Raw genomic sequence first — 23825 nt, forward strand, 5'->3', positions numbered from 1 at the left:
TCTCAATTTTTATGGTGGTTTCATTTTTGCATACTTGGAACGTGCGAGCAATAGTATTCCAAATTTCGCAAACCAAGCACTCCAACTCATCAAACCTCTGAAAATGAAGCTCTCCAACTTTTCACATATTTTGTACGATCATTAATTTTATATCAAACTTCTGACACTTAGAATTCAATCCACTGTGTATTAAAAGCTGTAAAATACATGATATTGCTAAATAAGAGTATATTCTTATCATTAGGTAGCATTTTCACAAGAAAAATGTCCTCTCGTCCATCATAAAACATTTTGCACATTGAGTTGTTACTTTGTTATGTTAAAACGAGGAATGATTTGTGACTGATTTTCCCTTCTTTTTTTGCCATGCTTCCAATGGCTTAGAGAACGCGTTCAATTACTGCCACCACTGCTCCACTGTCTTTTGAGGTGGAATATCGCTCGGCAGCCCACTGCCAAGGCTACTCTGCCAGCAGCATAACCAAAATCCTCGGAGGATAGATTTTTTATCTAACTAAATAATCCACACAATTGAGATTTTAACTAAAATCGATCTCTTTAATTTCCATTTGGAATAAAGTTCGTAATTGTTTTAAAATTTATGTATGTAATTTGTAAGATCATAATATACGTAGTTAATAAAGTTTTTCATGCTAAATTTAATATAATAATAATAATTATTATTATATAGATATAAAATAAAGTGAATGCGTCTTTCTGAAAAATATTACGGAGTATCAGTGTGGTCCCATGGAGGAAGGTGCTATAGTTGAATCGTTTGGCCAAGCTAAGTAGCGTTGATTCCTGGCAGCATTTTTCATGTGACAATGTCGAATTATGGCGTCCCACTTGGTTCTTTAACAATTACATCACACCGCAACCTTTCAGCTGTGGAATTAGAATTTTTCTACAAATTTAATTAATGTGATTGGAGATTTGGTATATTTAAATAATTAAATTTATATCAATCAAATAAAAAAATTAAGATTCCTTGAATATTTCCAATCTATCAAAGAAATTTTTTTATTAAAAAATCACCATTCTTTAATCCCGAAGCACCAACTCATGATAAATTTTTTTTATAATCATATCTACATATAACATATACATAGTGATTGTTACTAACTACACTTTATTATCCTTTTGAAAAATAAATAAATTCGCAAGACATTAAATTTTTTGGGGGGGGTTAAGGACAAGACAATTATATTTTATTCGGTATTTAACTACCTAAAGGTTTTTTTTTCAAATTTAAAAAACTTTACCTTTTTCTTTAAAGATTTACAAATCTCTCCATATAAGCCGATTTAACTTCATAATTTAAACGATTGGTTGATGCGTCGGCGGCTTTTTGTCTAAAACACAAAACTTTTGTTGAATTCAAGGACTCAGATCTAACAATTTCTTACTGCAANTTTCTAACCAATTCATGAGTAAGTCTCTTGTGAGACGGTCTCACGAATTTTTATCTATGAGACGAATCAATTCTACCAATATTCACAATAAAAAATAATACTTTTAACATAAAAATTAATACTTTTTCATGGATGACCCAAATAAGAGATCCGTTTCACAAAATATGATCTGTGAAACCGTCTCACATAAATTTTTGCTCCAATTCATAGGCGACACCGCGACATCGTACATAGTAATCAAAGCCAAAATTTCAGGAAAATAGGATGTTTTCCTCGAAAGGTACTCTTTGTACAAAAGCATAATAGGGGGTATCTTATGGCTGACGTTAAAAAAAATTAAAAATTTACAAGTTGTCGCATCTCCATTATATTCTTGTGTCTTCTCCAAATATTTTTCAAGAAATTACATGTTATATTTACTTGAATCTTCACTCTACCAAAAATATTTTTGAGTTCTCAGCCTTCAATAATCATGTTACACTTGTATAATTATATGAGTGGGCATTATTTGTGACCAAGAAAATTTTTTTATTGTAATATCATCGAAATTCACTCTTATTCTTAACTTAAAATCAAAAAGGAAGACATTAGCTAGTATGACAGTAAATTTAGCATCTTGAATTAATAAAAACATATTAAATTAAGATAATTATTTGGGTAAATCTAATGCAAATCCACTTTAATCCCATCCAAATGGGGTTAAGCACAAGAATCTTATTCTATTTCCACCAACTTAATAAAGTCATGGCTTCATTTTGAATCTCCATTTCCCACATTTTTTTTTTCTGATTTGACCAATAGCCTCTCTTCACCTATGCTTTTCATTTTCAAGAAAGAATTAATGACTTCGAACTTCTAAAGATATTCACGATTAATTAGGAGATTTGATTAAATTGTAATCTAACTAATATGTAGAGGCATATAATCTAATCTAACACATTGAGTTGTCTGTCAATTTAATTTAAACTTCACGTTCTAGTTCTAGCTCGAGCAAGAGGCAACATATACCATCCTCGAACTCGACTTGAGATCATTAAGAGAAAAGAAAAAATCAAACATCGACAAGCTACGTATTCACGCACCAATATTATATAGCTCCAAACCAACTCAGCTCATTTGTCTAGAGCAGCTTCCAAAGATCAACTTCAATACTATAAAGAAATTTAGTCCAACCAGAGCCGACTATGAATTAATAAAATCCAGAGTACGTAAAAATTATTAGGTTTTAATTTTTGTCCCGTCGTACAAAAGCATATATGCCTCCAGATATATATAATACTAATAAAATTATGTTTCTATTTCAAAGAAGCATATAGTACATTAAATTAACGAACGATGAAAATTCTCATGCGAGAATTAATTGCAATTTACCACTACTATTAACTATGTAAATATATTTTTTTTCTTTTGGTAACTTAAATCGTCGAAGTTTAACTTTAATGCAATAAGAAACCAAAACCGGATCTCGGAACACATTCCAATCGGTTCCCAAAAAATATAAATTTGTCTCAAATTCGAACTAGTAACTAATCTTAACATAGAAATGGATTTTCATTGTTTTTTTTTCCACCGGAGTGTTAATTAACATGCATGTCGTCTGAAAGTCTAACGTGAAGTGTTTGGAAATTGAAATTTAATCCAAATTTTATTGTTTTAATACAAAATTGAAATAACAAGATTATCTATGAATATTAGTAACTACAAAAGATAGTGTTCATATATTATGCACTTATTCATGCCTCATCTTATAGCCTCATTAGATATCATTCAAAACTTTAAAAAGTGGTACTCTTTTGCTCCTCAAAAGAAGGGGAACTCCTTCACAAGAAAGAATGCACTTGTCAGGATCTGATATAGTCACATAATAGAGCAAGCATTTGGGTTATCGTCACTGAAGAGATACGTGATTCTTTCTTCCTCGTGAGTTGCATTCGAGACCGGCGCCGATGCTTGCACCAAGTTTCTTACGAAACCAGCCGGGGCTTTTTTATCATATGCTTGAGATATATAAGGATATTGAACAAGATTGTACGGAATATAAGGCCAGAATTCTGCCATTTTTCCTGTGTTTTTTACTCTTTTCAACACTTTATTTGGATCGATGAAGCCGCTAACTGTTACTCGGTTCTGTGTTCGGTTCACTTCCACAGTTTTCACCCCTGAAATAAATACATGCAGCGAAATGTACTTCAGACAAAATCTAACCAACATTTACTTTCACCTGTAGTGTTTTGGAATATAATTTTCATATTTATAACTCGAGAAACTAAAAGGGTTTCAAGTTAAATCAGTAACGATCAAACTATTTGCTTATAAATTCTACTTTTTAAAAAAAAGGTACATGATTTATATATGGACTAAATTAAGAGGCAACATAAGAATGACCTCTCATGTTTTTGACAGCGTTCTTGACTCTTCTTTCACATCCATCGCAGTCCATTTTAACTTTAATCTCAACTGTCTGCCAAAGATATACAAAACGGAAAACAAAAGGATTTGATTCCATGAAAATAAACTTAATCATACGTACATAATTCAGCATTAATAAGATTCAATAGTACTACTAATCATGAGGGTTTACCTGCATTGCTTTCCTTTTGCCTCTGGTGCTGGTGACTGTGCAAAAGTTAGAAAGATAGTCCAGAGCACCCATTTCTGTTTATGTTTTTGTTTATTTTACGCAGAAAGAAGTGAAGGGTTTCTTCAAATTTATACACCAGTAGTGGCTTTGGTGGACTTGGAGGGGGCAACAAATTAAAGCCTATGTAGCAAAATACAAATTAAAATATGCCTACTAATTTCGAGTGTAGTTTATTTTATTTTGATCAATAACCAATTCAATAATCTTTTTTATGAATTTTCGGAACGGGACGGTTGTTGCGACGTTTTCTTGTAAAAATGTTAATGGTTATCCATATATTATTTTCATGCAATGGATTTATTTAAGTATATATTTGGAGGTACGTGTTTAAAATGTTTTTTTACCAAGCTATATTCAAGAAATTTTGATTGTTTAATGTATTTTACTAAGATGTCATGAGATTAGCAAAGCTATATATCACTGTTTCTTTCAAAATTATGTAGTTTCTTTCACTCGATGAATAGTTTGCAACACATGAAAGAATAATTTAAAGTGATTTATACGATTGACTCAAAAAAATAAAAAAAGATTTGTTATAAACCTCAAGAAAAGAATCATATTATTTACATATGTTAAAATTGCAATTTTTTTGCATTCCAAGATAGAATGACTTGTCGTCTCGCCATATTATTTGGGAAAAATTATTGCCCACAATCTATATATGTGAATGTTCCTTGAAATCATGATGAGTGGGTCACAATTATTTAAATATTTTACGGTGATATTTTAATCTCCAAGTGTGTCAAAGTGCTTTAATGTTTGCTTTCATTTTCGTTCAATGGGTGTGGGGGTTGCTTTTTCAATCAATTAATTATACCACAATTATTGTCTGTGTTTCTTGATTTCATCGTAAAAATTGCTACATTCCCGGTGGTGTTTTCAACTCATTTCAGCTAAAACATGCACGAAATCATGGCCTTTTATTTGTAGAGTTCCATCCCGTTACTTGTCAAAGTTCTTGTATCATCCTCAAACTAAATGTTTTTAGGATAAATCCAATTCCCATTATTTGCCCAAAATGTGAGGTTAAGCGTATCCTCCGCACATTAAATTACATAAAAATATTTGTAACTTTTTCTTACATAAAATTACATCATCACTAAGTTACATGCAATTGACACACCCACACCCCACCTTTTACCATATTTGTTAATTGGTTTTATATATCAAAATGTAGTAATAATTCTATAAAGACACGAAACTCGAATACAGAGTAAAAAACCCACCCACTAAAAAGATTAGTTCAAATAACACATTTGACGGCTTACAATCATAGGAATTTCTTTTTTTCGTCTTTGGCAAGTGCATATTCTACCTACATTGAATCTTTTTTTACTTTCAACATATATAGCATACTAGACAAGCAACTTGTCCACAAATTATTGTGGTTAAATTACCTTTCCTATATTTAATCACAACATTTATCAAACTACACATGCCTTTTAATCATTTTAATCTGTTTATAAAAAATATATAAAGTAAAAGATACTGTTGTGGACTTGAATATCATCACCGTTTAGTGAAAAGGCGATTTCCTTCACTGGCAGAGCTTAGAATTAATAAGCTTGATTAAAAGGTAAGAAGACAGATGTATCAAGAATCAAATGTCCAAAACTTAAAGGAAAAAGAAAATAAATACCATTTTCCGAAAGTTGGAACATAAACCTTAATATCAACCGCAAATTGGCAATATCTCGAGACTTCACCAAGCACTGAAACTCTGTGAAGAATTCCATGAAATGCTTATGCCCAAATAAAGTTACCTTTATCTGCTGTAAAATAAGAATGAAGAATACGAGCATGCATGGTTCAGTCCCTTCAGTTTGGAGACGCAGCTAGACCATGCTCAGCTGAACTTGTACAGGTGCATGAATGGTCGGTGCATTGTTTCTCGTCTATCATTCATATCAATTAGAAATACTGAGGCTTTCAGAGTATATCAGATGTTTATCGTGATAAATCGACAACAGCACGATGCTATTCGAGCACTTGCACGACTTAGAAAAGGTGATGAATAATTTAAAGTTGAGCAGCCAGAGTAGTAGTATAATGAAGTGAGTGAAGAAAGACATGAAAGTTGTGTTAGGGGGGAGGGTGGGGGGATTGTAAAAGTTACAAGTCTGAATCGGGATACAACTATTGTTTACTTGAACTTCTGAAAGTCAAATGAAACTAAAAGTAAAAGGTTTGAATATGTTTGACATGCTGCTTATTAACTTACATAAAAAGTTTAAAGGGCGTATCCAAACAGATAAGAGGATGAAAGAACTTCACATATGTGTCAGATTTCAACTTTTTGATGGAAGTACTGACGTAAAACAAAGTTTAAAGCATTTCAGATAAGGAGGAGAGGCATAGCAGAGATAGAGGAGAACCTAAGGCACGGAAAGGAGGAAGGTTAATCATTTTACCAGTTTTGCATGAGTGTGTATGAAAGTGGTCACAACCTCTTTAACTTTTGGCCTCTCAAACCATTCCAAAATGCTGCGGCATTCACAACTTTTTTACCTGGAAGCTGTACTTCCAATACCTGTACGAGATCACAAAGCATGACAAGATCACTTCAAGCAACGATAAAACTCAAAACAGAAAGGATTTGCTTCCACGCCACTGAATAGAGATAGGAACATCTTTAAAATATCAGAGAGCACAAGGAGAATCAATGATTAAAGTGATGGAAGGTACCAAATGTAAATTTCTCCAACATAGAGAAACTTGTATTATTCAGAACTATCGTAAAAATTAGCTGTTCACCTCCAATGCTGTACCCTCTCCACAAGAAAATATCAATGAGCCTTTTCCAAAAAACACCTCATCTTCGCTAATTTTAATGTCATCCCTGGAATAAACTCTTGTAGTGATTATTTTAAGCTCCATAATATTGTTCTGACCACTTTTCTCGTCGATCACCAAAACTTTAGCTCGTGTTCCCGGCCAACCTGCAAATGCACGAACCTGAAAAGTTGCATGTAACACATCCATATCTCTGATCAAATCAAATTGAAATCTTACTTTGTTGTGAAGGACTATAGCATTTTGATCAAATGATAACCACGATTCTTCTTGAGTTATCTGCATGAAATAAAAATAAAACCATATAAAACCAGAAAAAATCTTCAAGGACGACTGTAACAGATCATATGTTGGGACAATGAATATGGGGAATTTAGCTGTTGGCACGTCAGCTTAGTCATTCTCAAAACCATCTACTATGTTTGGGCATTGCAAAAAAAACAAGGAATAGATGATTTAATCCTCTTTGGATTAAATGAAAATACCAATAGATCAAAGAATAGCAAACTCTTAGCCTTGGGGAACATTCTGTTCACGGCAACAAAGTAGCTTCAAAAGGCTTGTAAATATAGAGCAGAAAATTTACTCAAGACCATAAACATTGTGGAAGCAGAGCCTAAAAGAGGAGGCTCGAGATAGAAAAGGACACATGTTAACAACTCCATTGACCAAATGGCAAGCTGTATGGTCATTTTGTTCCCTAATTCAACAGCTTTTATTGAAACTAGTAGCATTTTTCCATCAACTAGACTGCAAAAGCTAGAAGGATTATACAAGATAACTTAGCAGAGCTGAGAGCACAGTTCACCAAAGATATAGAACCTTGCATAATTTTTTTTCACATAGGTGATAAGCTACTAACCAGTATCACAACTTCTGAAAGTTAGCACAACTCTTCCAGGTAGTTTCAGATATATCTAGCCTAGGATAAATTTTTTTGATTCAAGCAAACCGTAATGCGTGAAAAGAAGTGATTATTTAATCACAATCATCAGATATAATGACCATAAAGATATGAGATATTTGAAACACATAATTTTTTCTTTACAAATAAGATGTCTGCTTACTTTTGGCGCCAACGTAGCTTTAGACTCGTCCTGGGCAAGTGCTTTCGTTTTAGCTGAACCATCAAATATCGAGGGAAGCTCACGGATCAGAAGTTTGGATCCTACCTTAGTTAAACATCACAAATTTTAAAAGCATGAGAAAACTATCCAAGCAAAATTTACTTACAAATATGAAGCATAAACAATTATAATTTTTTATGATTGGCATAAAAAAGAACATAAAGTATCAACAAGTTTCTGAAGATCCAAACTTTTCTAAGATTAAACATAGGCACATGATAACATTAAGAAAACTGTTAAAATTAAAATCTGGAAACATCAATAATGTCTCCCCATTAAGGATAGGATGCCCATACTTTGAATGATTAAACCTTGAGAATCTCTGAAAATGTCAACTATATACTATTCCCATGACCTTGCATACTTGAGAACTATCATGAAAATTGCTTTAGCACACCATGGATAATTAAGCTTTATCAGATTGTATCCTATTCGCACCATTGATGTTCACGTCTCCAGAGGCATGCCATGAATAAATAACTTTGCATTTAAAAAGTACCTGATATCCAATAAGGTTTTATGCTTGAAAACTTTACAAATAACCACAAAGCCGGTAATATGTTTATAAATTCAGTTGAGCAAAGCTTGTGATTGAAACAATAGATCTTATGAAATACGTCCGTAAGTAGTAAAGGATAGAGGAAAGAAAATAAAGACCTTGAGCAAACAGCAAGTCAAGTAATTCTGGTGCCTGCCCATAGATCACCAAAGCTTAGTCATAAACATAGTGCAACAAAAAGAATGCAAGTCAGTTATGGGAGTTCATAAAGAAATCGTGGACTGCTTTTGTGTCATTGTCAGAAATTTCGTATTAATAGGAATTTGGGTTACCAAATAAACCAGAAAGTAAGAAAACTCTTCGTGGCTGAGGCAGTTTAAGATAATTAAAGGAGATCAAACTTAAGTCTCTTCATCAAATTTTGTATCAAACAAGTGTTATCTGAATGCTGTAAAATACACGAATGGCAATCTTTTGCACAATCTTAGATGATTTTCATAATTAGCAAAAAAATACATGCTGTAATTACCTTTATTTGATCATCAACCACCACGTTTTCACAGGAAATAACAGGTCCAGCATCCATTTGGCGCACAGTATATGCTAATGACACCCCTGTTTCCCTGATACCATCCTGCTGAAGAAGATGATTGTGTATTTGATAATAAATAACTTGTGAAATAATATTCTAAAGCTAAAGAGAGTGTGAACCTGCAGAGCTCTCTGAACAGGTGCTGCCCCACGATAGAGAGGAAGCAAGCTTGGGTGTATGTTAACTGTTCCTGAAAAAATCCATCTAACTCAGAGGCAGCTGGTTGTAAGCTTCTGAGCTAGAAATCATCATACCAAAGCTATAATATCTCCATAGCAAGATTGGTAAAAACTCACCAATGAGATTATGCTATCTGAAGGGTTCCACGACCATAAATAAATTCGATGCAACATACATTTGCCTCTTGTCACAGACCAATTAGTCGAATGATACCACCCCACCCCCAGTAGTCAAAAAATATATTTTTAAAGTAGATAAGGCTCATACTTCCATCATCACTACATCTATCTCTCACATCAAAAGGTCCACAGCATATCTATTCATTGCGACATTAACTTTAGCATAACATTCCAATAAACGAAAGAAATGAGGTGGAGATAAATTTAATTACATAACTGAATTGAAAAACTCCCAATCAATGCCAAACAATGTCGTAAATAGAGGAAGCATCAAGTTTCCTGTCCAAACACTTAAAATTCATGGATTGAATTGTTTCACTAACCCATAGATGGTATCTGAAGGAATTTAGTTGGTAAAATATTCCCGTATGCAGCAGTGATGCAAAGATCAGGCTCCAGAGCTCTAAAACTGGAAAGAAAAGGTTCCTGCATGGTTGTACCATGAATATATGAAACCTTAAGTCAGAGTAGTATAAATATAAAGGTTTCACATGCCAGAAGAAACAAAATGTCTGATACAGGACTTGCCGTCGTTGATTTGGATTCAATTTGTAAAAAGCTTATAATTCCCTCTTCTACTTCCTAATATCTTATTCACAGATATACCACAATTACATTTCACACACGTTAAAATATGAATCTTTAAGTTTTTCTAAAACTAAGAAATTATCTACACTGGTCGTAAGAATCGTAGCTACTAATTTTCATACCATTGACAGGTCATCTCAAACAATTATCCATAATGACTACATAACAACAATTTATATAAATAATAAGTTGTGACAATGAGACATCCAACTATAATTCAGAGCTACCAAAAAAGAAATAACATGGAGACAGATAAATGACGTCGTATATACTTGAAGAACGTATATACCTCACCAGCTTTCACAGGGGTGAAAATCAAATCAGATGGGAAACTTCTGTCTAGAGCATGTTGGGCAACCGGAGAAGGCATCACCTTTCTACCCCTGTCTCTTCCAGAAGGAGGCTGAGTGACAATTGCTGCTATCTGTACCATTTCAAAATCTAGCCAATGTATTTACATCCAATATCTCCATAAAATGGTCATAGGACTAAGGTCTCAATCTAGTTGGACGATATAATCTTCATATTCAGATCCTTTCCAGAACTAACTAACTATGAATTACTTCTTTCTCATATACTGTATGGTGGATATATACATATAAAATATTAGATCATAACTTACATAGACACAACACATTTGCGTACGAAAGGATTGTGTCTGTTAAACGATATTCAGGACTAACATTACAATGCAGGAAACCCAAGTATATTCTCCGTTAGTGGAGAACCCGACCACCATTTCTCCAGAGATTTTCAAAAAAAAATTGTAAAAAAAAGAAAAAAGAAAAAAAAGAGAGAATATAAACAGCAGCCCTTCAAACAAATACGAGTACCTGAAATAAGGAATCTGGAGCAGAAGCAGCACTGAAAAGAGCTTCCAGAACACAAGCAGAGACCTGTAATGCATTTAATTAGCACCAATCAGTAGATTTATCCATCCACATTCAGTGGCGAGATGGGAAGTCGCCTGCTAACATTAAAAAAATTCAAACTTTATCCCAAATTTCAACACACTAATATGCATTGAATCCCCGAATTCTACAGTGCGCGTAAATATCAAGATAAGAGCGGGATGGTGTGTACCAGAGGGGAACCCAGAAAAACGAGACGCTTCTTCTGAGCGTTAAAAGCGTATGATGAAGAAGACACGGTGACTGTTGAAGGAGCAGACGCGGCGGCGCTGAAGCAGCAGAAGCGCCGGAGCATCTGTGAAGACGATAGCAGCATCGCTCCAGTAAGGAGAAATCTTTGCAAGTAATACCTTATTAGCGAAAGATGGATATTTACATTCAGTCCTTGAATATTTATTACCTATCATATCAGTCATCAAGTTACAATCTTTTGCATTACAGTCCGTAACGTGCAAGTACATGAGTCTCTAGTCTCTACAACTATTATTTGTACAATTTTACACGATTCTATCAATTCAATCGCAAATGCCCAACAACTTTCATGTTATCTAGCCTTAAAACTGGTATGTGCTTCATGGTTTTGATTTTCCTGGCCTATACTTTCTCTTTCGCACGATTTATGGATCTCAGAAAAATATTCAAGATTTTTTTTGAGCTGATTTTATATTTTGTTGAGATTTTTCTTAATTTTTTTGAACCTAGAGAACGATAATTATGCCCTCTGTTCCTTTCTTGCACGAAATCTTTTCTAAATTCTGAGATGATGGGGTGTTTTAATAGCTGATATTACATGTAGAAAGACCTCTGTTATTCCCAAGTGATATTTCCTTTTTTGACAAATATGAGGTGCTTTATTATTTTATTAATTGAATTTAAAAATTATTATCATTTATTTAATCATGTAACTATATATACATATATTTACGTTTTTATTTAAGATATATTTAGTTTATAAAGTTGTGGTCAATATATGTGTTTTTGTCACTAGTACAAACCTTGATTAAATCTTGGGGTATTACATGTATGTCATTATTTAGCCAAAGTTGAGTATATAGCATTGATTTCATGAACATCAATCAAGCATACAATTTTGTAAAATTTCAATGAATTTTCGAGAATTCTTGACATATGCTCGAATCATTCAATATTTCGATGAAATCTTTAAAAATGTAATTATAAATTTATGAAACCTGGAATTTCGACGAAAAGATGATAAATCTTTTATATTGGATCTTGGAAGATCCATCATAAATTGCAGAATATGACAAGCAAATACAAGAGCAACGACAAATCCAAGTTGACTGGCCATTAATATGCGAAATGTGTCAAAATTGTTGCAACAAAAGAATTTCTCTAACGTTTTCATCTTTCAAAAATACTGACATACATGATTCCCTTTTCCTTCAGCTGCAACTCTTTTTCTCATTTGCTCTACCTGTTGATCATCACCTTGCACGATAATCGCTGAGAGCGATCCATCACCCGCCGCCATCATTTTCACCTTGATCTGCTCCTTTCTCGATGCTCTTGTCCAACCATAAGCACCTCAGTTCTATTAGCATGTATCAGTTTTTCGAATTAAGGGATTTCGTGTTTAGGTCGATTAATGAACAGGGTGTAGTGCACTTACGCGAGTGGACTCAGTATGGTCAGTCAAAACCAATTTTTTCTAATGTCAGGAAAGGTTATTGTAAGAACGAGGACAACACTTGCTAGACTTATACAGGTGCAGAAAGTTAGTAGAGCAGCTTGACCCCGGCTTGGAGCCATCATTCCCTCGAATCTAAAAATGACGGTAACATGTTTACAAACCAATATAGATAATACAAAATATTTGACACAGATTAAATACTTGCATGACAGAACTCGAAATGGTCTTCCCACGTGCCATTAACAACCATACAAACAAGAAAATTTTCAAAATGGATGTGGTGTGAGTGGTTTACACTATGGTTTCACCTCGGTCCGCCACTGAAAAACTATTTCGGGTAAAGAATGAAAGAATTTCTTCTGCCACCTGGTTAGGTGTCTTCTTCACCTCCCTTCTCCAATAAATGACTTCTACACAACCTGTGCTAACAGTGAAGTCAAAAACACCATCCACCGAGCATTAAGCTCGAAGTTCATCCAAAACTTTAACAAAATCACACCATATTTTTATCCTACTTAGGGAACCCTTAGAGTGATTAGACTCTCCGCTAAAAACTAAATCTGATCGGTAGAGTATCTAACAGATATATGCACCCATGCGGGAAAGGAACAGCAAAATATGGTACCTTAGATTTCACAGAACGTTTGATGAGGGACCACAGACCTGGAACTGGGAGATGATGAAGAGACAAAGAGAAGTGTAGCAGCTGGCCAATGAGCAACCAGTGCTCACCGCTAGCAAAAAAAGAGGCCAAGTCTCGTGAAGCTGCTCCACAACAGATGAAGACGAAAGAATATCATCAAGAGAGAAAGACATTCCAACCACAAGGTTCCTCTGCCTAATCGACATTCGACCATGTCAAGCCATGATGGATGATGGATGAATGCGGTACAGGTCCCAGGTTGAAAATGTGCAATGATGAGATGTTGGAGACATTTAGTTGCTTCGTTGCCATATCAGATCACTCAAAAGTAATAATAAACTCAACCAGTTTCGTCGAAATTGATTGGTTCCATCTGAGTGGTTTCTGAACGTCCCACTCCTCGCCGCCTCCTGCCTGCTATATATCTGCGGGGGAGAGTTATTTTGTGGATTGAAAAGGGTAAGAAAGCCTTCCCAGTTTCATTCTCAACATCACTGAGGAAGGAAGACGATATTGATACCCCACCTCTCCTTGAGTATAGCTGCATCAAACGTGTGCAAAATATAGTCACGGGCCTGGGTGGGTTCATCTTTTTGGAAGGTTACAGCATGGTATTATTTTAATGTTACTTTTATATAATAAAAAATTCAACTTTATAATTTTGTGAAATATGTTAACGAATATTTAAGTTGTTTTATTTTATAAATGTTTACGTCGGTTAGAAAAGTTTATAATATAGAAATTTTCATAACAAATAAATTAATCAGTTGTTTTAAAACGGGAATTGAGGGTGCATAATTTAAAGGAGTAAAATAAAATGAGAGGGAGCTTTTAAAGGAAATATGTTCTTTACAAATGAAGAAAAAATACCGAAGGAACAAATGCATAAAATTGTTTTAAAGACTCACAAAACCCAATATAACAAGCACACATATATAAAAAACAAAAGATGGCATAGTTGCCTAGCAGAATTAAGACCTGCATATTCAGAAGGAGAAACACATCCAACTTCATTCCAAAAAACTTCATTTACCAAAGATCCTTGGGACTGGCGGCAAGAGTAAGGCCCCAAGACCCGTAATGCTCTTGAGTCCGAATCTGACTTGTTTGGGTAATTTATATTTAGATCAGATAGGACGCTCATCCCCCATTGTATCCAAAAAATAAAACTTCATTTTACAGTACAAATGTCAGACCTAAAAAATTTGTTTATTCATACACAAAGTGCGTAAGCGGTAGTAAATATGTTTACAGCACCTCAACTCAAACATTGGATATAATTAAAAAGAAAATAAAAAGCAGACAATGCATGCCGCTTACTTTGCAACACTCTGTATCAAAAGTTCTATCTTAATTGAGTCGATGAAATCCTTTGGCATCAGGAACAACTTTTTTGCACGAGGCTGTGAAACCCATTTGGGCATGTTCTCTGCAACAGTTTTTACTCTGATTGAGCTTGTTCCATCTTTTGCAGAAATGTCGTATGTGAATGACCTATTTGATGAAGTTGGTGCAACACAGACTACACTGATGAAACTTCCCAGAGAATCAATTGTATGATCAAGGACAAAAAGTATATCCTCAAGTCTTTCCTGAAGGAAAAGATACTTCTGACTGGTCTCCACTACGACGCTAAATACTGTGTTGAAAAAAAATTTCTTGCAAGCATGTGAATGCGCAGTAGCAAAGTGCGTATACAGGCTATTGAATATGCTAACATGGGTACATAATTGATGAGGGCAAGCACACGGGGTGTAAATGCATGTTTTCTCATGATCATGCTTCTTACTGTAATTTATCGTCTCCCCACACCCGTGCTGCGTGTTTTTACATGCAATTTTGACCGATTCAAGAACCATTTCTATGGCCCTGCACCGGTTGTACCCAATTGGCCAGCTACAAGTTCCACATTTGTTCTTCATCTTGGTGCAGCATGATGCACATGATATATGCCCATTCTCGCACTAGATTAAATCAACACAAATTATCAGTTCTGCCAACTACAAGTATAAAGATACTCACATGTATGAATTACTGACATATACAAGGTTTTGGGAGACTTATTTAGACTCAAGTTCTGAAAACACGATAATTAGGGACCAGTGTTCTAAAATTCGGCCTAGGCGGCCTTAGGTGGCATTAGGCGTCGATTAATCAGCCTATGCGCGATTAATCGGCATATGCGTCCTAGGCACCGTGGACGATTAGGGCTTTTATTTTTTTTGGGGTTTTGTTTTCGAAAAGTTATTTGGGCTTTTAAACCAAAATATAACAATAAATGTGATTTGTTGGCTTGCCTAACACAATAAATTTCATCTTCGTCTACGATCTAGAGAGAGAACTTCATATGTATGATTTTGCATCCGAAGAAAAAGAGGAAAATCACAATGATGATATTGAGTTTGTGTCTAACGACGAACAATTTGCCGAAAATTATGAAAAAGAAGAAATGGAGTAAATTTGTGATATTCTATTAGTTGAGTAATTTTGAACGCATTTTAAATTTAATGTTATTGCGTTGGAGTTATAGTATGTGATTTATTATGTTACGACCATGGAATCCACCTAGCAACGCTCAGTCCCCGCTTAGGCGGCCTAGTAGAAAGTCTTATCAAAATATCACATTGCAGAAGTTGATGTAAAAATGGGGAAAACCAGAACAAATAAGAGTTTCAGCATTTCAAAGCCTTCAACAGGGAAAGAAGGTACACATGGTACACACTCCGAATGAATCATCTGGCTGGAAGAAAGAAGACAATCATAATTTGATAAGACAATAAGAGAGTATATCTACATGAATATGCCAAGAAAAAACAGCGATCCAAATTCATCACTGGAAAGCTTTAGTAAGACAGTCTAAAAATGCAATGAATCCTATACAACAAGTGGAAGAGGGATGGAATTGTCCCAATAGAACTTCATGATATGTCAGTCTAACACGAAGCAAAGGCATAAAACTCACAGTTGCAAGCCAAGATGGACGCCTTATTTTAAGCAAACGGAAGAGCAAACACCATAGGGTATGACTGCAATTTGGAACTCTCTCTTAGTTTCGTTTTTCTCTTCTTTGGTTCGTAAAATATTTGTGCCTTAATGCAGGGCAGCGCGCTTTTCAACAAATACCCTTTCAACCATCTTGACAAATTCTAGCAACGAGTTAAATTTAGTTCTAAAGCCAGTAAATACCTCTACAAATTACTCCACCCGCGTTGCTAAATAAGACCCAACCAAGTGATATAATCAACTTCATGTTAACGGATAATAATCTCTCACAACACACTGGGAATAGTAGAAATTCATCACCAACCTTCACCAATAACTCTTAGTTATAATATTGATTCTAACTTGACTCAGATTGTTGTATATAATTTGAAAAGACATAGAAACCAATTCAATTGCTCCGGCTCCGAAGCACCTTCAAAATATGAAAAGTTTCCTAATAATCATTCACGGATACAGATGATTCAATGTATCTTGGGGTAAAGATTGAACCTTTACAAAAAATAGATATACAATTTTCTTTGTTTTTTTTCAAAAAAATTTGGCCCTTCGCCCCCTTCTCAAATAACCACTGCATACATCAAAGATACGATTTTTTTTTTCAAGAAAACGGATCCAGCACATATTCAATGGACTAAGAAACGACAAATTCTAAAAGGTAGAAAGCAAAAGAAGAAACCTGATAAACCGGAGGGCTGAGAGGATCAAGGCAGATGGGGCAATCCAGTACATCCGGGTCCGTTAAGGTCACGGTAATAGGCGCCGGAGCATCTCTGCTTGGTTGATCTTGCAGTTCTTCTTCTTCCTCCTCCTCCTCGTCGTCGTCGTCGTCGTCCTCCTCATCTCCCTCTACTGCATATTCATCTGGTTCTTCCAACGGTGACAAACGATCGGAATCAGAAAGCGCTGCGTCCGACTCCATCTCGCTTTCTTCTCGGATTTCTATCATCCGCCGCCGTCGAGAGGAGGAAAAACGCCGTCGAGAGGAGAAAAAACGTTCGGGGGAGATAGTGGCGCTTTGACCGGATTCGTCACTGGAGGTCCGAGGTCTCTTGGATGCGTGCCTCCGGTGCTCACGCCCATCTTCATCTCCAAAAGCAGAAAACCTCGCCATCACTTCTGAACACGACAAGATTTACAAAATTTACACTTGGTGGTTGGGTAGCAGTTCCTAGGATAAAAGCCCATTCAATTAATTGGATGAAAGGCGTAAATTTTTTTTAATATTTTTTTGAAGCTGTTGGGTGTAATTTCTATAATTTCGATTTATTTTTTTCATAATCCCATCAATATTTATCAATAAAAAATATAATTCTAAACAAATCCATACATATTTGATGCTTCTATTCTTGATTATCACATTACTGAAATAAATTGCACCACAATCATGCCTTCTATAGTTACATTGCATTAGAAAGAATTAATTGCAACTTACATTTTTTTATTTTCATAGTAAATTTGCTTGTATAGTTCCAATACATTTAGAATATGATAAAAACTTGTGTCAGACGGTTTCACGGATCTTATTTTGTGATACGCACCTCTTATTTGGGTCATTTAATGAAAAAGTATTACTTTTTATTGTGAATATCGATAGGGTCGACCCGTCTCATAGATAAAGATTCGTGAGACCGTCTCACAAGAGACCTACTCTTAGAATATATACTTCAATTAATATTGAAATATAAATATAAAAGATGCGGACAAATTCTTATATCAGCATATCCATTTGCATGCCCTCCCATGAAAGATTACGGTGATGTTTTTTGGAGTACATGAATATGGTGATATATTAAGGAAGATATAGCACTTACTCGGGTTCTATTGATTTTTAAAGAAGAAATTTTAATTCACTCCAAAAAACAATCACTTGCACTGTTACGTTTTGTGTGAAAATGGACAAAAATGTTGCACTTTCTTGATGGCAAAACCGGGAAATTGGTGACTGAAAATGATCGCGCACTACTTTGCTTTCCTCAGGCGTTGTTACTCACTCCATCTTTCCACTTGTTTGTGTCGAGTAAAAAGCTGACGCACCTTTTTTGTCTGTATGTGCGTGAGAGAGAAAGAAGTAGTTTCTATATATATGATGTGTGGATTTGATGTTATAAATGGGATTGAGTCGAAACGTGAAATCCTGCCGTGAAATCTTGAAAATGGTAACACCATTTCTCAATTAAAAAAAAAAAATCATATACAAGAGAGTTGGAAAATAATTAATAGTTCAAGAAAGGAATGATGAAATTGTGATAGTTTTCTTGAATAGGTTCCTTCTGCTGCAGAAATTCCCCACACGTTTCTTGTAAGCTTCCCTTCAAATATTCTTGTTTTTATTCTCTCCTTTCTTCATATTGTTTGATTGAACATTGAGAAAGTAGTGGCTTTATTGTGGGTTCAAAAGAGCTGTCTTTTTGCTGCCCTTTTCTTATTGTATGTGTTCTATATATGCTTTTAACATTGCAAAGTTCTCTGGCTTCTTGTTTAATCTTTAAGCCGCGCCATTGTTTCATTTTTGAAAGCTGTTCTGAATAATTTCCAAGCTGAAAATATCTGTCATTCAGTAATGTATCTCTGACTTTTGATGTTCTTGAAATGATAATTATTGTTCTTTTCCATTCGTTTTACTCATCCAACATTTTATGTTATTTTTATTTTTTCATAATATAGTGTATTGGGTATCCTTCCATTCCTTCTCTTTGAAAAATCGAGAACTTTTGTTTCATTTTGGCGGGCCACATTATTTGATGTAGACTGCACTTCCCCACGTTTTGCCTGTAGAAATTATTGTACTAATTTCTTTTTTACATAAATTCGCTTCTTTAATTATTGCTTTAGTTTCACACACATGCTGGATATTTCCTGTTTCATGGAGTGACCCTATTTGTTCCTTAAATTCACACGGAATAATGTATTGGGAATTTTTCTACTCCGTAGAGAGCCCCACTTCTCTGTTTCTTGCTTTCCATATGCCACGGCTATTTGACCACCGTTTTACAAAACATTACTCCATCGTTCATTTCTTTAATGTTTGAATGCTTATGTTGCGATGCAGGACAACTTGAACTGTTTGAAAAAAATTGCTATTTGGCGTACAAGTTAGACTCCTTTGTATGTATACACTTCTGTGAAAACATTTGAATCAAGGGATTATATAGTTTAAAAAATGGGCGATCACTTTGTATTACTGGTGGATAGATTGCTTACTGAATCCACGCTCGAAGCTGCCATCCTGAGTAAAAATCTGTTGCCCTCTGAATCCACCATTGAAAACAAGAAAGCTAGTTTTTCTATCAATATAATGGATACGAGTGTAGGATCTTCCACAACGAAATCTGAAGAGTGTAGGATTTGCCATGATGAAGATGAGGATTCAAACATGGATACTCCATGTTCATGTCGTGGAAGCTTGAAGGTTAGAGTTCGAATCTTCTAAACTATGATTGCAGCATGATATATTATGTTAACTTATTGCTGAACAGCTGAACTGTGTTGTGTTTACTTTTAACGCTATCTAATGTTAAAAACATGTCTATGTGGTGTTTTCTCCGTTTACAGTATGCTCACCCTAAGTGTGTGCAAAGGTGGTGCAATGAGAAAGGCGATACTATCTGCGAGATTTGCCATCAGGTAAGCCTATTAACACATTTTGAGGCATGGATCACATGACAATGCAGATGAATTCTGAACTAATTGTTCGATTGTCCCATATGAAACTGAATCTTTGCCCTGTGTTTTGTATAACAAATTTCCAATTATTATGATAATGTGAACTGGTCGAGAGATTGCAAATCTATTTCTTGATGAACCAGAAACTTTAGTCCCTTCGTTTCTTTCCACAGCACAGGAGGTGAATAACCAAGTAATATTAACATTGTAATGTAATTAGGCAGTCGAATGTTTTACCTTGGATATTTTTTGCATATCCATCGTATATATCATACATAGTTGTTGCATATCTGTTGTGTGTGTGTGTATATATATATAATGCATCTATATTAGTGCAATATAAATGTGAACCTTTTACATGAACACATTTACTAGATCAGTAATAAGAATAAATCTACAAATACCCTTTTGAATTTTGTGTATCATAATTCTTCATAACTTGTATGAGATTGTAGCAATTCAAGCCAGACTATACAGCACCAACTCCTCTATTCAATTATGGTGGCATCTCAGCGAACTTCAGGTCCCTTTTTCCATCCCTAAATTTGGAACAAACCGGTCTTGATACACATAATACATGCATTATATTAATCTATATGTACCTTTTAATCAGTTAGTTTCTTTTTTTTAACTGATTACAATTATCGACAAGTGATGAAACAATCTCTCAGGGGAAACTGGGAGATATCAAGAGGGGACCTGCGCGCTCCTCAGTTCATGTCAATGGTTTCTACCAACGGGAGTTTTCCTGATCCAAACTTTGACGAATATACAGTTCACACTTCTCGAAGCCTGTTATGCTGTCGTATAATCACTGTGATTGTATTATTCTCTTGTTCATCTTTCCTTCTAGTTTGACGTGATCTATGTGTATGTATGTGTCTGTGTGATCTGCAAGTGTCGTTCATCGCTAAAAACTCCATGCTTTTAAGATGCAGAAACAGTGAGAGTCAAGATCGTACAAGCTTTAACATCAACCTATTATTAATGCTCAACTGCACATCGTAGAGACACTTCCTGTTAGCCGGGTTATCTTCATTTTGATATCCAATCTTTGAGAGTTGCATTAGGATTATAGTTATTAAACCTTCATATATTGACTTGTTTCAAACATGGTTTACACTTGCCCTTATCAGTTATCATATTCATGCCTGAACGATATTTTCATTAAGTTACAGATCATATTCCAACATTTTTAGTATTTACACCAGTGCATAAAACTTTGGTCTAATACTCTCACTTTCAATTTTTTTTTTCATTTTTTCTTCTTATTTTTCAGTTCATGGTTCTCCTGGTTTTACGGCATACACTACCATTTATCCTATATGGTGCTGGCGAATACTCAATTTCTCTGTTCGTGGTGAGATTACATATCCTAATGTTTTTCTTGAAATTTAGCATTCTGAGAATGAGTCTGCAGACTTTCTCACTGCAGTTGTTCATGTTGCGAACAATTGGAATTTTGTTACCTATTTATATCATGGTGAAAGCATTTACCGCAATACAGAGGCCGCGACGAAGACAGGTACTTAAATTGTAAGTGTTTAAATAGTATATTTTATATAACAAATAATAGAATTAAATTTCATATTTTTACCAATTATTATTATCGGCTTACTATCTATATACATACACGTGTGTGTGGGTGGGTGTTTGTGTGTATGTACATCTTTTCATGTGATAATGATTGGCTTACTACCTCTATAATAATAGTCTCTGTTGAATTGGATGAACCACCTGCAATAATATAGGCTGTTACCTGTTGTATCATTCATTATACAGGGATCACAATTTTTTCTTGTTAGAAATTTAATAAATGTAACTTCAATAATCCTCTACGGAGGCGATACCTGCCAGTGAAATCATTTTTCACCTCAATCACACAAGTTTCAACTCCAAACTAGCTAGTTGGGATCTCTATGCATAACATCCCAGTTATTTCTTGATCACTTGAAGTAATATTTTATACGATATAGGCTCGTCACTGTTGTCCAATCTGTTTTCCTTGTGGTCCTCGGATTTTCTATTGGTTCTGTTTTTATCACAAATATAGAAATTTGGGAAATGTAAATGAACACAAAAATGGAAATGGAACTCTTATTATCATTGTCATTTGGTACGGGAAGTGCTAGATTTTTCGTAGAGTTAAATTGCACACCATTCATTCTAGATTTCAGACATGGCAAAGTGACTTTTTTTTCCTATTCGTGCTAGGGCCCCCCAATACTCCCAGCGGCAGATTCCGAGGAAGAGAATGAGTTACCTAGAATACAACCAGAGTCGCATCTTATTAACGTTCCATAGTCGCCTCATACATTGTGGTTGCATGAGCCATAGATGTATAAATGAAACTACTTCAGAGGCACAATTTAATCTCGAGGAGCATCGTCGAATAGCTATGGTCAAATGTCTGGTTGAAGAGGGAAGAAATTCTCCAGAAAAAGATGCATAACTAATGTGCCTTACAAACAAATTACATTGTTATGTGCTACTCTAAACAAAACTCGCCTGACATAAACAACTATTCATATTAAGATTGTGAAAAATGGTACAAATACGACACACAGGATGTGGAAAAAGTACATGGGAAAAAAATGACAGTCCACAGAATTATAGGTTGAGACATAAACCAAATGTGTCAACGTTCACCAACAATGACGCTTACTTGATAAAAGAAACAAATATTTTATTCTTCCTCGCTTTCTGAATCGACGTTTTGGAGCCAATCAATGAAAGGTTTAGAATTCTTCCATACAGCACAGTCCTTGTTGCTTCCGGACATTCCTTCATCATACCACTGCATTACGTTTTTCTTCCTCCAAGATGTCTGACATCGTACAGAACTTTCAAAACAAGGGTCACTTCCTTCACTGCATGTGGGTTTGGCTTCTTGCTGAATTCTTCAATAGCTCGTAGCAAAAGCAACTGTAATTTTTCATTCTGAGCAAAAGCAGCAAGAAGATAGCTTGTTTTCTTGGCAATCTCCTTCGCAAAGCCTTTATCAACACCACTTCCTGAGAAGAACCCGGAAGTGTTCCTAAATAGGATTGGAATTGGTTTGGTTAGCATCCATTCCACTAATATTTTCTCTCATCCCCTTGACAAGTTGCTCATGATTTGTCCTTCCCATTCTTGGCCTTAGATTACAAATTCGTTCCCGCGGTATTCTATTTTATCATTGCGAAATTTACCAACTAATATCAAATCTCAGAAATTTTTAGCTTTTATATAACTAATCAGAAGAAAGTTTTGGAAGAGAGAAAACCCTCTACATAATTAAATTTTATAAATTATCCATTTACCAAGCGAAACTAATTTGATTTAATGCTTAATTATATTATTTGTTCTCTTCATCTGCACAAATTATATTACATGCAGAATGTGTAGAGGAAAAATGAGCAGATACATATACTTGTTTTTTTTTTTTTGGTGGGCAGATACATCAAACAATAGAATTGATGCCAATTCACGTGTTTTGAAAGAGAGAATGGAGCAAAGTATTATTAAATATAAAGGATGGAATTATGCACATTGTTTCCTTTTGGTAAAGCAAAATTTGTTGCGTCGTTCGTAACCTGTGCATTGTTATCTTCCTTGACTAATGAATATTGTCATTTAGGTTGAGTTTGGAATTTAAATAATATGTTTTTCCCTTTCCAAAGATGAAGGAAACAGAAATGTCAGAAACAATGTTTTGGGTTTATAAATTTCTTATTTCGTCGGGGCTTCGCATTTATGAAAGCTCAATCAAACATCAACGCAACTTGTATACCAAATGTTTCTTTCATATGCAACTTGGAATTTCAGATGTTTCTTTTTCAAGTGGTGTTTTAAAAATTAGAAGAAATTTTTTTTCCATATCTAAACAAAAACCTACATCTGCATGCACTCAGTTCAAAATCATGAGCACATTTCTTCTTCCGAGTGGATTGCAAGTAGA

At 34.8% G+C, this 23825-nt stretch overlaps 4 protein-coding genes and 2 long non-coding RNA genes across 18 annotated transcripts; 3 read left to right on the top strand and 3 right to left on the bottom strand.

Moving 5' to 3' along the window:
* Positions 1-3033: 3033 nt before the first annotated feature.
* On the bottom strand, positions 3034-4214 carry LOC140978929 (heavy metal-associated isoprenylated plant protein 21-like). The gene is made up of 3 exons (XM_073444197.1): positions 3997-4214; positions 3801-3876; positions 3034-3574 (listed from the first exon to the last, which is right to left on the bottom strand). Exons 1-3 carry the CDS (start codon positions 4066-4068, stop codon positions 3273-3275), a joined length of 450 nt encoding a protein of 149 aa, XP_073300298.1. The 5' UTR covers positions 4069-4214; the 3' UTR covers positions 3034-3272.
* Positions 4215-5185: 971 nt separating this feature from the next.
* Positions 5186-11275, bottom strand: LOC140974565 (uncharacterized). 4 transcript variants are annotated; one of them, XM_073438127.1, is made up of 12 exons: positions 11098-11275; positions 10848-10910; positions 10304-10438; positions 9750-9852; positions 9187-9257; positions 9005-9112; positions 8634-8667; positions 7917-8017; positions 7069-7128; positions 6811-7011; positions 6468-6586; positions 5186-5951 (listed from the first exon to the last, which is right to left on the bottom strand). In XM_073438127.1, exons 1-11 carry the CDS (start codon positions 11239-11241, stop codon positions 6497-6499), a joined length of 1110 nt encoding a protein of 369 aa, XP_073294228.1. In that variant the 5' UTR covers positions 11242-11275; the 3' UTR covers positions 5186-5951; positions 6468-6496. The 4 variants fall into 4 exon arrangements, with proteins under 4 accessions (XP_073294228.1, XP_073294234.1, XP_073294221.1 ...); XM_073438133.1 differs by having other exon boundaries at positions 5187-5776; XM_073438120.1 differs by having other exon boundaries at positions 5188-5959; positions 6467-6586.
* Positions 10445-10819, top strand: LOC140974606 (uncharacterized). Its single transcript, XR_012174816.1, has 2 exons — positions 10445-10593; positions 10625-10819. It is a non-coding gene; the product is annotated as an uncharacterized lncRNA (long non-coding RNA).
* An 868-nt stretch (positions 11276-12143) lies between the features above and the next one.
* Positions 12144-14649, top strand: LOC140974600 (uncharacterized). Its single transcript, XR_012174815.1, has 2 exons — positions 12144-12997; positions 13253-14649. It is a non-coding gene; the product is annotated as an uncharacterized lncRNA (long non-coding RNA).
* Positions 14352-17421, bottom strand: LOC140974586 (E3 ubiquitin-protein ligase SINA-like 7). Of its 2 annotated transcripts, none has more exons than XM_073438151.1 (2): positions 16899-17415; positions 14352-15183 (listed from the first exon to the last, which is right to left on the bottom strand). In XM_073438151.1, exons 1-2 carry the CDS (start codon positions 17331-17333, stop codon positions 14536-14538), a joined length of 1083 nt encoding a protein of 360 aa, XP_073294252.1. In that variant the 5' UTR covers positions 17334-17415; the 3' UTR covers positions 14352-14535. The 2 variants fall into 2 exon arrangements, with proteins under 2 accessions (XP_073294252.1, XP_073294257.1); XM_073438156.1 differs by lacking the exon at positions 14352-15183 and adding an exon at positions 16452-16634 and having other exon boundaries at positions 16899-17421.
* Positions 17422-18239: 818 nt separating this feature from the next.
* On the top strand, positions 18240-23201 carry LOC140974612 (uncharacterized). 9 transcript variants are annotated; one of them, XM_073438194.1, is made up of 8 exons: positions 18240-18521; positions 19272-19327; positions 19415-19631; positions 19775-19846; positions 20341-20408; positions 20557-20707; positions 21165-21410; positions 22100-23201. In XM_073438194.1, the coding sequence occupies exons 3-8, from the start codon at positions 19518-19520 to the stop codon at positions 22187-22189; spliced, it is 741 nt and encodes a 246-aa protein (XP_073294295.1). In that variant the 5' UTR covers positions 18240-18521; positions 19272-19327; positions 19415-19517; the 3' UTR covers positions 22190-23201. The 9 variants fall into 9 exon arrangements, with proteins under 9 accessions (XP_073294295.1, XP_073294284.1, XP_073294270.1 ...); XM_073438183.1 differs by having other exon boundaries at positions 19272-19631; positions 21165-21245; positions 21306-21410; positions 22100-23200; XM_073438190.1 differs by having other exon boundaries at positions 18244-18521; positions 19272-19631; positions 21165-21245; positions 21321-21410; positions 22100-23197.
* Positions 23202-23825: the final 624 nt, after the last annotated feature.

This window comes from Primulina huaijiensis, chromosome 1 (assembly GCF_012295235.1).
Source record: "Primulina huaijiensis isolate GDHJ02 chromosome 1, ASM1229523v2, whole genome shotgun sequence".
Lineage (NCBI taxonomy): Eukaryota > Viridiplantae > Streptophyta > Magnoliopsida > Lamiales > Gesneriaceae > Primulina > Primulina huaijiensis.